This window comes from Perognathus longimembris, chromosome 8, assembly GCF_023159225.1.
Source record: "Perognathus longimembris pacificus isolate PPM17 chromosome 8, ASM2315922v1, whole genome shotgun sequence".
Taxonomy (NCBI): domain Eukaryota; kingdom Metazoa; phylum Chordata; class Mammalia; order Rodentia; family Heteromyidae; genus Perognathus; species Perognathus longimembris.
In genome coordinates this window covers 60,868,582-60,884,770 of record NC_063168.1, presented here as the reverse complement: position 1 = coordinate 60,884,770, position 16,189 = coordinate 60,868,582, and the positions used below count along the sequence as shown (strand labels likewise).

The following is a 16,189-nucleotide window of genomic DNA, read 5'->3' as shown; positions in this document are numbered from 1 at the left end:
TGCATTCTTCCTCATATCTAATGCAGAATCTGGCATCAGATGCTCATTATTAAGAACTGGAGATCTAGTTGGGTGCCAGTGGCTCACACCTGTAATCCTAGCTACTCAGGAGGCTGAAATCTGAGAACAGCCTTTCAAAGCCAGCCCAGACAGGAAGTCTGAGTTTCTTATCTCCAATTAACTATCAAAAAGCTGAAAATTACTTATGTAACTGAAACCCTTCTGTACAACAAAAACTTAAAAAAAAAAAAAAGCCAAAAGTGGGCTCTGGCTCAAGTGGCAGGGCACTAGCCTTGAGCAATAAAGCTCAAGGATGGTGCTCAGGCCCTGAGTTCAAGTCTCAGGACTGGAAAAACACAAACAACAATGACAACACACCCCTGGAGATCTACATGGGTTTTGATTCCTACACGGACCTTTACCTTGGCCCCAAAGAACTGGTTTGGAGCTAGTCCCCTGAGGGAACTCCACAAAGGTTGGAAGTTTATAGCACATGATGAGGGGCACTGGGGAGTATGGACTCCTGACCTCAGTGGTGGCGATGCTCAAACAGATACAAAGGCAGCAGAGTGGCTGAGGGTAGGGTGTGGGTCATTTATTGATCCTTGCTTCCCACTCACTGGTCACTGCTCTTGACTCGTAGGACAACAGGCACCGAACTACAAGGGATCATGCCCAGTTCTGTGATCACCAGATCCACAAGCTCTGGGGGAGTCACATCATAGACCAAATTCAACAATCGTAGTGATGGGTGGTTCTGCCAATTAGCCAGGGCCACATGTTCTCCCCGTTCACACTGCAGATCATCAGGGTCATCTGCAATGGGAGGTAGACCCATTATGTTCTTTGAGGAAAGAAGGTGATATTTACCAGCCCTCTCTCTCTTTTCTGTCCTGCTTACCTAGCTCATTGGAGACAAAGGCATCTGTCTGCACACGCTCACAGAACTTGTATGTTTCACAGCAGACCAGGACTGGCACATTATGTGCTCGAGCCACTAGTGCGAGCTGAGCTGTTCCTACCCGTGACATCACAGATCCATTGGCTAGAAGTGCATGAGCTCCCAACAGCACCTTAGAAACCTGTTGGTTTTGGACAACGTAGAAAAGGAATAAAATAAGTCACATTTGAGGCTGGAAATGTGGCTTAGTGGTAGAATGCTTGCCTAGTATGCAGGAAGCAGCACTGAGTTCAATTCCTAAGTACCACATAAACAGAAAAAGCTGGAAGTGGCACTGTTGCAAATAAGCTCAAGGACAGTATGCAGGCCCTGAGTTCAAGCCCAGGACTGGCAACAAAAAAAGGTCATGTTTTATCAGTGCAGAATAAGGTCCCCACCTCTGAGCAGCACAGTAATATGAAGACTATTAACAAATCCTGTGGTTGTTCCTCTTAGAAAACACTTCAGCTGTGGATCAAATAGTAGAGTACCAACTCTGAACAAAAAACCTTAAAGGACAGTGACCAGGCCCTTAGTTCCGGCCCTAATACCAGCACATACACCAAAAAACCCCACTTAATTTTAAGTTTACTTTTTTTTTTGGCCAGTCCTGGGCCTTGGACTCAGGGCCTGAGCACTGTCCCTGGCTTCTTCCCGCTCAAGGCTAGCACTCTGCCACTTGAGCCACAGCGCCGCTTCTGGCCGTTTTCTGTATATGTGGTGCTGGGGAATCGAACCTAGGGCCTCGTGTATCCGAGGCAGGCACTCTTGCCACTAGGCTATATCCCCAGCCCTTAAGTTTACTTTTGCCTTGTTCCATCTTGACTGCTAGTTTAATATGATTTTTTTTTGTTTTTTTTGCCAGTCCTGGGGCTTGAACTCAGGGCCTAGGCACTGTCCTTGACCTCTTTTTGCTCAAGGCACCCTACCACTTGAACCACACCACCACTTTGGGCTTTTTCTGTGTATGTGGTACCAAGGAATCAAACCTGGTGCTTGGTGCATGCTAGGCAAGCACTCTACCAGGAGGCTAAATCCTGGCCCCTAATGTTCTTGAAGTAGCTAAACTTTAGTCTAGTATGCTGTATTTTTTTTCCCCATTAAGTAAAAACAGGGCCATATTCTATACTTGTATATACAGGTATAGAACTTTAAGAAGGTAAGATTATGTCTTTATTACTACACTCTTTGCCACTAACTTTGGTGTCCATTCTCTCTGTTCTCACCTCCGGGAGCACATAGGAGGCTGCAGAGATCAGCAGGTAAGAGGCAGGGACCCCAGCTCGGACTAGAGAACGGAGCATGTGCCTTCCCTCAAGCCTGGGTCGGCTGTCCACTACTACAACCCGAAACTGTCGGCCTTTTGTCCAAGCCTCTTGAAGAATTCTTGATACCAGAGATGAGCTAGAGCAGATGGAGAGGAGACTCAGTTATAAAAGGCACTAACTGGTGGCCAGCCCATTTGTAAAGGCCAATAGGTAATCCTTTCCATCATTCACCACCCAGGTTTTCTCAGTTTCCATTTGGAACATACCATCCATATACCAGGATTACATCTCCATTACTGATCTTCTTGTAGGCAAAACGTGAAATTGCCTGAGCTGCAAGCACAATCTTCTCTTGGACATACCTATCAATGGCTGATCCAAGTTCTGACTTTGCCTAAATGGAGTAAGATGTTTAAGGAACAGGAAATAGAATATTGGTAGGTCATGCTAGAGGCTTGAGCATGTATATAATGATGGGCCTGAAAGGGCATGGCACAAGTCAACTGTCCAACCATTCCCTACCCAGTGACTAGGGTAGAATGGCATGTGTTGGTCTTCCTGAGAGTTATGAATGTGTTGCTTAACCCTAACCATAGGTGCCTTTCCCATTCCTCAGCTTCATCACCTCCTCTTCCCGCTTGGAGCTGCTCACACCAGTGATTTCCTTGTTAAGAAACTTGATGGCGTTGCACATGCTTGCTGACAGGGGACGGCACTGAGTCAAGAAGCTGCAACAACAATATCATGTTTGTGGAAGTGGTAATGATTTCAAAAGCAGTCACATTTAACAAATTTTTCTTTAGAAAGAAAATGCAAAAAAAAAATGAAAAGAGTAGAAGAGCAAGAGACAGTACCAGAAAAAGACTGGCTATATGGGGGAGATTTGTAGTGTTTGTATTTACCTGATGTAGGGTTTTAGTTTATTCACAAGATCCCTTGAGAGTTCCTCGTTGGGAGGTGTTGTGTAATCTTGAATTACCTACGAAGTACCCAGGTTGATCAGTAAAATATTCCTCAATGAAGGTCTCTGAAAGGGGATTGGAGGTGGTGGGGGGCGGAGAGGCAAGCTCGACTGGGGAGTGTTTCTGAGTCATTCCCTCTTCACCCCAGAGATTACCTTGGGTAAAAAGGCTGTGATGGTGTTGGGGAAAATGGGGTAGGGGATTCGAGGACAGGGCATACCTGCTGCAAGGCACGAAGCAAGGCAATGCACCGGGCATTGGAGCCACTGACCAGGCCCTGGGAGTACTGCAGGCCGAGTCGCACCATGGCTGGGTGGATCACAGAGGATGGGATGCTGATGGGATGGCGGTGTCACATACTTTGCAAGGGAACTTGAGCACCTACAGCTCCCTGCCCCTTAGGAACTTTCTTCGCTAGCACACGTCCCCCAGCTCCTAACTAATGTCTTCAATGCACAATTCTTCCCACAGATCCCATCATAAATTTCCACTTGTCTACTCATTTATGGCAGGGATTTAAACCCAGGGCTTCACATTTAATAGGCTGGTACTCTATCACTGAGCCACACCTGTAGGGCCATTCACTTCTTTTTCTTCCTTCTTCCCAAGGGATGTGAACTCAGTACCTCAGGTTTACTGGGCTTGCTTGCTTACAACTGGAGCCACACCTCTAGCCTTGCTTTTTGCTAGTTAACTGGAGGTGGAGTCTCATGGAGTTTTCTGCCTGGGATGGTTTCAAACAGTGATCCTCCAGGTTTCAGCCCCCAGAATAGCTATGATTTATAGGCATGAGCCACCCGCATCTGTTCTCCATTCCCTTTTTTTTTTTTTTGCTGGTCCTGGGGCTTGAACTCTGGGCCTAGGTGCTGCTATCTTTTCCTGAGCTTCTTTTGCTCAAGGTGAGTGCTCTACCACTTGAGCCACAGTATCACGTTGGCTTTTTTGAGTAGTTTATTGGAGATAAGAGAGTAACAATTTTTTCTGCTCAGGTTGGCTTCAAAACATGATCCTCCAATCTTCCTATGTAGCTAGGATTATAGGCATATAGCTTCCTATGTAGCTAGGATTATAGGCATGAGCCACCAGTGCTCTGCTTCTACATTCACTTTTAACACTGAGCTATTTAGCTGCTTCAGACTTTAAAATTAATGACAGTTTTCATAAGATCTTACCTCATATACTGTGTCAGGGAGTTTTGTCTGCTATACTGGGGTAGGTGGGAGAAGAGGCTGACTTTGGATCCATAATCCTTTCGTGTAGGAACCTTGACAAAACAGAGGAATAGGAGCAATGGCCTTGAGTTTAAAATTTATGAAACAAAGCTGGAAAGGAAGTGAATATTAAGATTACTTTGACCCACTTAATCATCCTTACTTTGCCCTGAGCAATTTTCCTCCCTCTAGCCCATTTCCCTAGGCTCTTTCTGGCCAAGTACAAATCCACTTCCTACCTGTTGTCGCTCTGGTTTTTTAACAAGTCTCCTCAGAAGTGTAGGCTCATCAACTGGAATATGTTCAGGGAGATGCTTCACACCTGAAAGACATTGGTTATGTTTTCAAACCACTGTGGATCTTGACATGGATAACCTGCTCTTAGGGCATCAAGAAAGATAAGGTAGAAAAAAAAGTCAGGGAACATAAGATCAAAGAAGGAATAAGGGTAAGGATGGGACAGAAAAATATTGAACTCTGGCAAGGGGAAAATGGGAAGGGAAAGTGATTTTAGTACATGGAAGCCTAGGTAGGCACAAGAAATAGTAGCAATCGAGGGTTTGAAATAAAAATACCTGAAGAGGTTTCTCCAGCTGTGCTGGGACAGGTCTGAGGAGGTCCTCCTCCTTGTTCTCCTTTTCTTGCCTGTTTCAGGGCCCGCTCTGCCTCCTGCTTGGCCCGACGCTCAGCACGAAGTTCAGCCTTACTCCGGCCAGCTGGAACTTTCTCCCCCTGAGTGGCCCCCAAATGGCTGCCAGGCACGGGCAGTTCTCTGTTTGGACCTATTAAAGGTAGAAGGAAGAAGTACTAAAGGGCCAGGCAAATGACAGCTGCAAAAGTCAGAGCTTCTCTCTTGGTTTAGCTAAACCTGCTTACTTTGCACCTGCTCAAATCAACTGTCTTCTGTCTCCCCTACCATAGCCCTCTACCAGCACCACACTCCAGCTCTTTAAATGCCCCCTCACCTTGACATTGGGCTGCAGAAATAGCAGAGCCAGTTTCTGGTTCTGCCCCCTTTTCCTCCTTCCTTTTCTTCTTCTGTTGTTTCTTTTCCTTCCGAAGTTGCAGCTTCTCTTCTTGGGTCATTTCCCTACCCCCTGCCTGAGACACAGACATAGGACACTGCACTTTTCCCAGAAGTTCCAAATATCAATCAACAGTATTGGATGCTTATAAGATTCCCACAAGGTTAAGTCCCTTATCTTTTCAAGGTAAGTGAAACAAGCCTACATCCCACAAAGGCAGAAGCTTCTCCTCCAGGGTCACACACCGTTAGGCTCTAACATCTTCTGGCCTTTCTGAGACATGAAATGAAGCCAGGTGGAGAGAGGGAACAGAACGAAACTGACACAGCACCCAGCAGAGCACTTGACAGTTTGGAAGATATATCGCTCTCACTTACCCCAGGGCGGGGAGAAAGCTCCGCCTTCATCCCGGATCCCGAATCTGTATCAGAAAACAGGGCACAAAGTGACCCCGAGAGGCTCCGGGAGGATCTGGGGGCACTCGACCTCCTCGCGGCGGCTGGCTGCAGGGTTGGCATGACCACAGCTCTGCCGCCAGACGCCAGCTGACCCGGGACCGCGTGGGGACGCACGGCGCGGCAGGATCAAAGGACAGGAGGGGGGAGGGTGTCCCCCACCCTTCTCACGGGAACAGCCGGCACGCCGCGCGGGGCTGCGCCCGAGGCTGTGGGAAGTGCAGTGCGGCGAAGCGCGGGGATGGAAGGCACCACAGGGCCCACGGGAACTCAGGGTCCAGCACCCGCCGGCCGGAACACGTCGGGCTCGCGTACCAGTTGGTGCGCCCGTCCCTTTACTCACCCTCGCGAACAGCCACAGCCACCGCAGCCATCGCTGAGCGTCCGAGGCTCCTCCCGTCGTGGTCACGGAGCCGACACTGGGGCGACAGCGCCACCTGGGCCCGAGGCTCCGCCGCCCATGCTCGCGGCGCGCCGTCGCAAGCGAACTACAACTTCCGGCGTGCACTGGGCTCCGCCCCCAGCCTACGGGTCGCGGTGAGGGTCCAATCAGCTTGGGGTTCCTGTACGCGACCGGAATCCCGTTTTCCTCTGGCCCTTTCGACTACAGTTCCCAGCGTGCCGGAGTAGCGGCTACCAGGAGCCGACGTCCTACTGCCTTCCCACCTCCGATCGCAGGCCCCCAAAATGGCGAGCGAAGCTGCGGGGACGCGCTGAGCGGCCGAGGCGAGCGCGCAGTGCCGGGGCGGCCCTCAGTCTGGAACCCGGCCGGGCCCTGCCACAGGGAACATGCACTTTTCCATTCCTGAGACCGAGTCCCGCAGCGGGGACAGCGGCGGCTCAGCCTACGTGGTGAGGAGCGGCCGGAGCTGGGGCGGGCTGGGGCGGGGATAACGGGCTGGAGCCCGCGGAGCCGTTTCCGAGGCCGAGCCACCACCCTCCCGGCCTGATCCTGGGGACTAATCTGCGAGCGTGTCTCATGGCAGTTTCTGTACAGATCTGCCCCGGGTCTAATTGACACTTGGTTCGGCCGGTCGCCTCTTTCCTGGTTAGGCCAAGGCTGCCAAGGCTGGTGGGCGTCACTGCCCTCTCCGGGTAGGAGACTGCGGCACGACTGGCCAGTTTTTCCTTGGAGTGGCCCTTCTGCCTTGAGACCCGATCCTGGAGAGAACAGGCCATTGAACACCTCGGTCAATCTCTGGACAGGATGTAAACGGAGCTTAGATTACTTCCCGCCTGGGCTCGAGGGCGGAGGTGTGGGACCCGCGACCCTGAAATGCCTGTTTTGTGTCCTCAGGCCTATAATATTCACGTGAATGGAGTCCTGCACTGTCGGGTGCGCTACAGCCAGCTCCTGGGGCTGCACGAGCAGGTGGGACTAGCACCTCTGTGTGGAAGCAGCTTCAAACCTTTTCCTACCCGTGGGCATCTCCCACTGTCCCCCCTCGCGGAGTTCACGCGTAAATCACTGCTACGGAGAGCATGTACTCTTATCTGATATGACATCCGAGTAGCTTTAACCACAGCTCCTCCCTATGCTAAATCCTCCCTTCCTGCTTTTCTGGTCCTTTTTAACTGCTCTTTCAACCTTTGCCCTTGCATGAAAAAAAAACAACAACCCGAACTCCTGTCTGCCAAAGCTATCATCTAAGCTGCAATTTAAAAATTCCTTTCCTGTGCTTATACAAGCAGTTTCCATTGGTTTATTTCAGTGTGTGTAGTTTCCTTTGTTGTTATGTATTAGTGCTGTAATTACTTTCTGCCTTCCTGGCCAGATGAACTCAGTAGATATTGCTACAGATAGTTGTACGTCAACTCTACATAACTAATAGTTACCTAATTTTATTGGGCTTCAGTTTCTACAACTAAAAAAAAAAAAAAATAGATTCCTTGACCAGAAAAGTCCCTTCAAGATTCTAAGATAATGATTTTTACTATTTGTGTGCATAGCTGTTCCTTCCTTTTAAAGCCCTATGCTTCTGTGAGGGTTCCATAAAGTCTTGCTAGATAGAGGGTCAGGCTTCTGTACACCCCAGTATGTAAGAGAAATAGCTAAGATTGCTCCCTTGAGACTAACTCAGATTATATGGGAAACAGCCAGAGTAGATAGGAAAGCTCAAGATGCTATAGTGAGTCTCAGTTGTCTCATTTTCTGTGTTCTCTTTCTCTGCGTAGCTCCGGAAAGAGTATGGGGCCAATGTGCTTCCTGCATTCCCCCCAAAGAAGCTTTTCTCTCTAACGCCTGCAGAGGTAGAACAGAGGAGAGAGCAGTTAGAGAAGTACATGCAAGCTGGTAAGTGGTTGGAGGAAATACAGGCTATTTTGAGGACCATGGGAAGAGATTAAAAGCAGCTGGCTCTATATTAGGTCTTACATTAATTTCTAAATCTGGGAAGCCTCTAATCTAAATTAGCAAAGTAAATTAGCTTTCAAGGATTTGTAACTATACTAGCAAAGCAACTTGGGCATTAACCTCTATGGGAAATATTAGTATGACAGTAGTCAATTTAGATTGGTGGGGAGCTTACTTTGTATCTGATGTGCTTTAGATTAACATCACTGTTGTTTCCCTAGTTCTATAGACTGGACTCAACTAGATGGCAGCGAAGGGTGGGGCAGGTGAAGAATTTATGCAAACAGTGAGTGAGGTGAGGCCAGCTGGGGGATGTGGCAGGCCACCATCAGCCCAGGAAATGGGGTCGGGGGGAATCTATTAAGAGAAGGATTGGGGGAAGCCAAAAGTGAGTTCCAAATTATTAAACATTCTCTCATCCCCACAGTTCGGCAAGACCCATTGCTTGGGAGCAGCGAGACCTTTAATAGTTTCTTACGTCGGGCCCAACAGGTAAAGCCTTAAACTATGCTAGAGAGCCATGTTATTTTTTTTTTGGCCAGTCCTAGGACTTGAACTTGGGGCCTGAGCACTGTCCCTGGCTTCTTTTTGCTCAAGGCTAGCACTCTGCCACTTGAGCCACAGCGCTACTTCTGGCTGTTTTCTATATATGTGGTGCTGAGGAATCGAACCCAGGGCTTCATGTATATGAGGCAAGCACTCTTGCCACTAGGCCATATTCCCAGCCCCCCAGGTTATTTTAATGATGTGGTTATGTGCACGTGCTCTCTCTCACACTTTCACTCTTTTGGTGCCATTCCTGTGGCTTAAACTCAGAGCCTGAACGCTGACCCTTAGCATTTCTTTTTTTTTTTGCTCAAAGCCACAGCTGTACTTCTGACTTTTTTGGTAGTTTATTGGAGATAAGAGTCTCATGGATTTTCCTGCCCCAACTGGCTTCAAACTATGATCCTCAGATCTGAGTCTTTTAAGTAGCTTAGATTACAGGCATGAGCTACTGACACCCACCCAGCTTTTTTTTGGGGGGGGGGCAGGGCAGTAAGGAGCATTTATAACACTGAGGTCAAGAAAAAACCTAGCCTATATTTGAGTGAGACCTACAAAATAGTTTGGATAGATCAGAGGTGGATTTGGGTTAACAGAGGTAGACCAGGTATTAACAAGCCAGTGCTGTCCATTCCCATCTGCTCATACAGGAGACCCAGCAGGTCCCCACAGAGGAAGTCTCCTTGGAAGTCCTACTCAGCAATGGGCAGAAAGTTCTGGTGAACGTGCTAACTTCAGATCAGACTGAAGATGTCTTAGAGGTGAGGCTCGTTCAGCACAGCCCCTCTGCCCCTTGTGCCCCAGAGCCCCAGCTAGGGGAAGGCTGGAACCAACCAGTAGGATGAGCTGTATTTCCTGTCTCCAGGCTGTGGCTGCAAAGTTGGATCTTCCTGATGACTTAATTGGATATTTTAGTCTCTTCCTTGTTCGAGTGAAAGAGGATGGAGCATTTTCCTGTGAGTTTCTCTGTACTTTATAGCTTTTATATTTCTAGTAGTGAGAGTTTCTCTCAGCTCCCCTTCAAATTGAACATTTCTTCCTCAGGACGTTGCTTTCTTAGTTTCTGTTCCTTTGAGTCTCATTACTTTTTCCTTGTTTTGTTTTTAATCCATAGTTGTACGGAAGTTGCAGGAGTTTGAGCTGCCTTATGTGTCTGTTACCAGTCTTCGGAGTCAAGAGTATAAGATTGTTCTAAGGAAGAGGTCAGGGCTGGGCCTAAGAAGGGGGGAGGGTGCTGGGTTGGGTTATTGGGCCACATATTAAGACAGAATAATCTGATGTGTGTAGTGCTGGGTGTTTCTACCGGACCTTCCACACTTCTCACTGTACCACCACAGCCCAGTAGTCCCAGATTGCTCCTGTTTTGCCCCTTTTCCATTTTACCTCCTGCCTCACCCCAGCTTAGCCCCATTACCCCTTTCCACCCCTTGGCCTCACAGTTATTGGGACTCTGCCTATGATGACGATGTCATGGAGAACCGGGTTGGCCTGAACCTGCTTTATGCTCAGGTGAGCTTGGAGCTGCCTCAGAACCCTTGCCCTGAAAATGACTCTGGTGTGCCAGTGTTCCAAGAAAACAGCTTTCATGTTTTGTTCCCAGTTCACGGGGAAATTCCTAGAATACTGTCAGTACTCCTAGTGTCTGTACTCTCTGTACTTTATAACCTAATAAGGTCAAGTTCTCAATGCAGAAGTCTTTCAAGCATGGGGGCAGTGTCAGGCTGAACAAAGCTAGACACACTGGGAACACCTCATCTGCACTTTTCTCTATTGTAGACGGTGTCAGATATTGAGCATGGGTGGATCCTGGTCACCAAAGAACAGCATCGGCAGCTCAAATCTCTGCAAGAGAAGGTCTCCAAGAAGGAGGTGAACTTTGCCTTGCTGTCTCCAAGGGGTTTCCAGTTCTGACTTGTCCCACTCCCCCTCCTAACCCACCACATATGGACATTTTTCAGTTCCTGCGGCTGGCTCAAACCTTGCGGCACTACGGCTACCTGCGCTTTGATGCCTGTGTAGCTGACTTCCCAGAGAAGGACTGTCCTGTGGTGGTCAGTGCAGGCAACAGTGAGCTCAGCCTGCAGCTCCGCCTGCCTAGCCAGCAACTCCGTGAAGGCTCCTTCCGGGTCACCCGCATGCGATGCTGGCGGGTCACCTCCTCTGTGAGTTGGAATGGGAGGGGAGCCTTTCTAAGGGAGGGGCCTGGCAAGTCTTAGTTTTAGGTCTGAGCTGCAGTGCAGGTCAGGAGGGGAGGCAAGTTGGTCAGAGTAAACTCAGCCTAAATTCCCTTTCTCTCCCAGGTGCCATTGCCCAGCGGAGGCACGAGCAGCCCAGGCCGGGGCCGGGGTGAAGTGCGCCTGGAGCTGGCTTTTGAATACCTCATGAGCAAGGACCGGCTCCAGTGGGTCACCATCACCAGTCCTCAGGTGGGCGCCTGCCCTCAGGGCTCCTTATGGTAGGCTAGGGCTTCCAGGACTCCATGTGAGTGGGAGCCATTGTTCCGGGGGCTGTGACCTTAGGTGAACCAGTGTAGTGGACTGAGCTGTCTTGTCCTCAGGCTATCATGATGAGCATCTGCTTGCAGTCCATGGTGGATGAACTGATGGTGAAGAAATCTGGTGGCAGCATCAGGAAGGTCAGCAGCAGGCCAGGCCTGCTGAGCAGCCACGTCCTTCTGTCCTTTTTTTTAAGGGATGAGTAGGGGTTGAGAGGGGAGTGGTTGGGGCCCTGAAGGGAGTAATCTTGCCTCATCAGCACTTTGTGTCTGTTCTCAGATGTTGCGTCGGAGGGTGGGAGGCACGCTAAGACGCTCAGACAGCCAGCAAGCAGTGAAGTCCCCACCACTGCTTGTAAGTATTACCCCCTGCTGCTACTCTAGTTCCCCACCTGCCTCATCTTCCCAGGTGTCTCACCTGCCTCCTCTTTCCCAGGAGTCACCTGATGCGAGCCGGGAATCCATGGTCAAACTCTCAGTGAGTTCCAGGGTCTGGGTGGCTGAGGTCTGCAGGGGCCTCACAGACCTGGGCCCTCTGACCGTCACTGCCTTTTTTACAGAGCAAGCTGAGTGCTGTGAGCTTACGCGGGATTGGCAGTCCCAGTACTGATGCCAGTGCCGGTGATGTCCATGGCAATTTCGCCTTCGAGGGCATTGGAGACGAGGATCTGTAAACTGCACTGCTTGGATGTCTGTCCTCTAACCCAGAGGAAATTTACAGAAACTTGCCCTGTGCCCCTTAGTTAGGGGAAGTCTTTTCCTTCCCCCTTTCTCTTCTCCCTTTTTCCTCTTGGCCAGGGGCCTCTAACTTGCCTTTCCTTCCTCACTGGGCTGGCTACACAAAGGATTGCCACCCCTCCTCCACTTTTTCAGAGCTGGCTCTTGATGCCAAATTAGCCATTTAGTATTTTGCACAAAGTCCAAGGGACCATGGCTACCTGCCTTGGGAAGGAACCACGGTTACCCCCTGTGCTGCTTCTGGCTTCTTGGGGCCATGGGCAAGGGGATGGGCAGAGGTCTGTGTATAGTCTGGCCCAGTTCCTCATTAAACTCAGCCTGACTGCTGTCTACCTCTGATTCCCTCTCACTGCCCATCATAGCATGGGCTGTTGTGCTAAGGGTAAAGCCTGACTGTCTTTGCCATTGCCAATTCAATAGACATGGCTTTGTTAGTGTTTCCTTTATTATAAAGCACTGAAATAAGTTAAACAGGTGGGAGGCTGAGCAGTCCCCCAGCCTCTTCATCCACAGCCTCTGGGAGCAGTGGAGGCGAATACAAGGCCCTTCTCACTGAGCTCATCGTGTGCATGAGCCAAGACAAGGCCCCCTTGGTCCATATGGGCCCTTGCCCATGAGGTTTGGGCTGGTCCGTATAGTGCCTAGGTTAGTCTGTGTGGACCCCTGGCCAGCGGGGGGAAGAAGGAAAAGGTGGCTTTCTAGTCCATCTGTATAAAATGCAGGAAGAGCAGGGCTAATTCATAGGGCCCTGGGGAAAAAGGACTCTAGTTCAAGGTGAGTCTGTATGGAGAGCCCGGCTGCCAGTGGCCCCCAGGGCTGGTGGACCCCGGGTGCTCAAAACAGAGGGTGGGCTGTGAGGTGGGGCCCAGCCCTCTGGAGCAGAGAGGCCAGGCCCTCCTGCCCCACCATGACCATGCACCTTCTGGTGACGCTTGTAGTTGTCCCAGTGGCCTGTGGTATATGCGCAGGTGGTACAGCGGAAGGGCTTCTCGCCTGTGTGTCGCAGCATGTGGCGTTTGAGGTTCATGCTCTGGTTGCAGCTGTAGTTGCAAAGGCTACACCGGAAAGGTTTGTCACCAGAGTGGATGCGACCGTGACGCTTGAGGTTGGCCAGGTTGCCACAGGCATAGGGGCAGAGGGGGCACTTGTAGGGCTTCTCTCCAGTATGGACACGCTGGTGCCGTTTCAGGTTATCCAGATGAGCCGAGGCATAAGGACAGCGGGCGCAGCGGAAGGGTTTCTCACCACTGTGCGTCTTCATGTGCCGGGCCAGGTGGTTGGGATAGTGAGTGGCAAAGGGGCAGAGACTACAGGCGAAGCCCTTGTCACTGGGGCCCTGGGGCCCACCACTAGCACCCCCTCCAGCCTCCCCTCGCATGCAGCGCCCACACATGGCAGCTCCTAGCCGACTACCCTCGCCCTCCTCCAGCTCTTGTCCGCAGCCCCGGCAAGTCCAAGGGAACAGCAGCTCTGGCAGTGGTTCTGATCCAGTCCCACACAAGCCCTCCCCTTCACCCCGAAGCTGCCCACAGTCTGGCAGGAAACTGGTACCACCTGGTGGTACGTGGAGGTTCAAGTCTGGAAGGAGCAGAGCATCTGTGGGAAGAAGGAAGCCTGGGATGTTAAACCAAGCATCTGCCTGGTGTCCATCCCCCCCCCCCCCCCATGTCCCCACATCATTAGTCCCTGGATCTTTACCTTCGGGTCGCCGGGGCACTGCCCCCTCCTGCTCTGTGGGACTTGGAGGCCGGGTTGGTCGCGGAGCACAGCAGCGGAAGCCACAGGTCGGGCAGGGAGGAGTGGGGGGCCCGGTGTGGGTGCGCTGATGCCGCCTCAGGTTGCCCAGGCTGCTGCAGGCAAAGGGGCAGTGGGGACAGCGGTAGGGCTTCTCGCCAGTGTGGGTGCGGGTATGTCGTGTCAGGTTGACGAGCTGGGCTGAGGCGTAGGGGCAGCGGCCACAGCGGAACGGCTTCTCCCCGCTGTGTGTCTGCATGTGCCGCTTGAGGTGGCTCGAGTAGTGGGACACGAAGGCGCAGAGGCGGCATGAGTACAGCAGCCGTGGGGGCAGCGGGGGCCCCCCACCCGGCCCTCCTGCCCCACAACACGGCCCCTCACCTGTCGGCCCCCCACACAGCTGGCAGGCTGGGCCTGGCCTCTCACCCCTGGCCTCCCCTGGACCCCTGGTTGGCTCCTCAACTTCACTCTCAGCACTTAGTGCTCGGCCGCCCCCAGACTCGTCGTCACTCAGCCCATAAGGCAGCCCAGGCCTGGCCCCCAGAGAGTCTCCTGCTGAGACAGAAATGAGAAGAAACATCAACATGGTTTAAGACTAAGCTCTAAAACCTCCATTTTTCAACAGCCCCACTTTTCTCTTTGTTTTGATGAGTCCTATTGTTCCCTCAAAGGAATCTAGGTCTCCCCTATAGTGACTTAAGAAAATTCAACAAAACTGCCCAGCTCTGAGCCTGACAATCTGGCGATAGCAGAGTTGAACTACATAGACCTGGTTCTATTGAGTGAAAAACATGGAGAGTTCACAGTGGGTAGTATGTGAATAATACTGCCATGAATTAATCGTGATTTAATTGTTGGGATATAGAAGTGAAAGTTGAAAACAAAGAAACTTGAGCCCTTTTTCTAAGCTTTTCATTAATATAGTCACTTTTGGTCCAACACTGATTATAAAAAATAAAACAATGAAAGTAGTGCATGCTATGACTAATGGGCCTATGTTTTACATAGATTCCCTCAGTGACTTTCAAAAATATCCATCAGAAGTGGGTGAGCAGGGGTTGGGGATTTAGCTTAGTGGGAGAGCACTTGCCTGGCAAGTGCAAGGCCCTGAGTTTGGTCCTCAGCTCTGGAAAACAAAAAAGTGGGTGAGCAGTGAGTGCTGGTGGTTCATGCCTGTAATCCTAACTAGGAGGCTGAGAGCCCTCACAACCTGAGTTCAAGCCCTAGGACCAGAGTGTATGTGTATGCGCAAAGTGTGTAGGCAGAGGAGCAAATTAAGGCAAGATACTGCTAAAATCACAGGGAAGAAGAATGAGGATAAAGGCAGAAACTAAAACCTCTTCATACAAAAGGGAGCCAAGAGTAGAAATATCTGAATGATTTATACAGGCGGCTTTTCTGTGAATTCTTGAAGGCACACATACCAGAAATGGGCTAGGGATAGGGGCAAGGTTATTGAAAGGGCATCTACTTTTTACTAATTGCTCCATGTGATTCGCCAAGACCTTTTACTCATATCGTCTTTACACCAGGCCTAGGATTCATTACAGCAGCGATGGAGCTGATCTAATTAGTACGCAAATGGAGTACTGTGCGCGTCCCATCTAAATCACTCCTAGATTGTGGCAGCAAGCAATTTTGTGGTCTTTAACACCAGACCTGGCCTGTCTCCTAAAGAGCTGGTCCTCTGCCACCATTAACCCCTAAGCAAGTCCCCCAAACTTACCTTCAGAGTCTCTCTCAAAGCCCATGAGCTGGTCGTTGCTGCCGTCACCTTCTTCCTCTTCCTCCTCCTCCTCTTCTTCCTCCTCAAACTCCAGATCCTGGCCTAGTAGCAAGTCACTCTCCAACACCAGAGCCCCGGGTCCTTCGTCGAGGGAGTCTTCAGTCTCGGCTGAAGAGGGGAGGGAGCTTGTCGATTCTCCCTCCCGAGCCGTGCCCATAATTCGCGTTCGGGAGCCACACTTTCTGTGCCCGTTGACCCTCTCGGGTTCCCTTAGTAGCTCGGTGGGAAGCTGTGGTGTCCAGATCACCCACCCCTTCCCTCAGGAGCTCCCCTCCACCCTGACCTGAGCCCACTCCACTGACCCCACCCCCGTTCCTCCCCCCTCAAGGCCCCCTGACCCCTGACCTTTGACCCCCTCGCATTTCACGGGCTGCGGGTGGCTTTGCTTCCTCCGGGGCATCGTGACCGGCTCCAGCCCGACGCGCCTCCGGCCCGTGGCCGCCCGGCCCCGCCCCTCCTAGCTCGGCCCGCCCGCCCGCTTTGGCTTTCAGGATCCGCAGGCAGCCCCCATGCAGCGGCGCGGGCCCTGGGCAGCCCCAGGCCCTGGCCCCGGAGCCCAGCTCAGGCCGCTCCCGCCGCCGCCGCCGCTTCCATTCATGGAGCCCCCTACCCCCCCTCCGGAGACCAGCTGGTACCTCCGTCCCCGCTTCCGCTTCCGCCGCGCGCAGCCGCACGGG

General features: G+C 51.3%; 3 protein-coding genes across 9 annotated transcripts; 1 reads left to right on the top strand and 2 right to left on the bottom strand.

The window, feature by feature from the left end:
* Positions 1-574: 574 nt before the first annotated feature.
* Eif2b4 (eukaryotic translation initiation factor 2B subunit delta) lies at positions 575-6,322 on the bottom strand. 6 transcript variants are annotated; one of them, XM_048353241.1, is made up of 13 exons: positions 6,205-6,322; positions 5,784-5,827; positions 5,347-5,482; positions 4,957-5,166; positions 4,621-4,703; positions 4,343-4,434; positions 3,391-3,505; positions 3,111-3,187; positions 2,834-2,936; positions 2,475-2,602; positions 2,167-2,344; positions 902-1,082; positions 575-816 (listed from the first exon to the last, which is right to left on the bottom strand). In XM_048353241.1, the coding sequence occupies exons 1-13, from the start codon at positions 6,233-6,235 to the stop codon at positions 617-619; spliced, it is 1,578 nt and encodes a 525-aa protein (XP_048209198.1). In that variant the 5' UTR covers positions 6,236-6,322; the 3' UTR covers positions 575-616. The 6 variants fall into 6 exon arrangements, with proteins under 6 accessions (XP_048209198.1, XP_048209199.1, XP_048209200.1 ...); XM_048353242.1 differs by having other exon boundaries at positions 4,957-5,163; XM_048353243.1 differs by having other exon boundaries at positions 5,347-5,478; positions 6,205-6,235.
* Positions 6,323-6,511: 189 nt separating this feature from the next.
* On the top strand, positions 6,512-12,324 carry Snx17 (sorting nexin 17). The gene is made up of 15 exons (XM_048353247.1): positions 6,512-6,713; positions 7,159-7,233; positions 8,037-8,154; positions 8,642-8,706; positions 9,411-9,521; positions 9,626-9,716; positions 9,875-9,962; positions 10,200-10,269; positions 10,537-10,629; positions 10,719-10,922; positions 11,061-11,186; positions 11,318-11,395; positions 11,535-11,609; positions 11,691-11,732; positions 11,815-12,324. The coding sequence occupies exons 1-15, from the start codon at positions 6,651-6,653 to the stop codon at positions 11,926-11,928; spliced, it is 1,413 nt and encodes a 470-aa protein (XP_048209204.1). The 5' UTR covers positions 6,512-6,650; the 3' UTR covers positions 11,929-12,324.
* Positions 12,325-12,421: 97 nt separating this feature from the next.
* Znf513 (zinc finger protein 513) lies at positions 12,422-16,173 on the bottom strand. Of its 2 annotated transcripts, none has more exons than XM_048353246.1 (4): positions 15,858-16,173; positions 15,453-15,620; positions 13,691-14,278; positions 12,422-13,588 (listed from the first exon to the last, which is right to left on the bottom strand). In XM_048353246.1, the coding sequence occupies exons 1-4, from the start codon at positions 15,910-15,912 to the stop codon at positions 12,762-12,764; spliced, it is 1,638 nt and encodes a 545-aa protein (XP_048209203.1). In that variant the 5' UTR covers positions 15,913-16,173; the 3' UTR covers positions 12,422-12,761. The 2 variants fall into 2 exon arrangements, with proteins under 2 accessions (XP_048209203.1, XP_048209202.1); XM_048353245.1 differs by having other exon boundaries at positions 13,691-14,281; positions 15,858-16,074.
* Between the last annotated feature and the right edge of the window lie 16 nt (positions 16,174-16,189).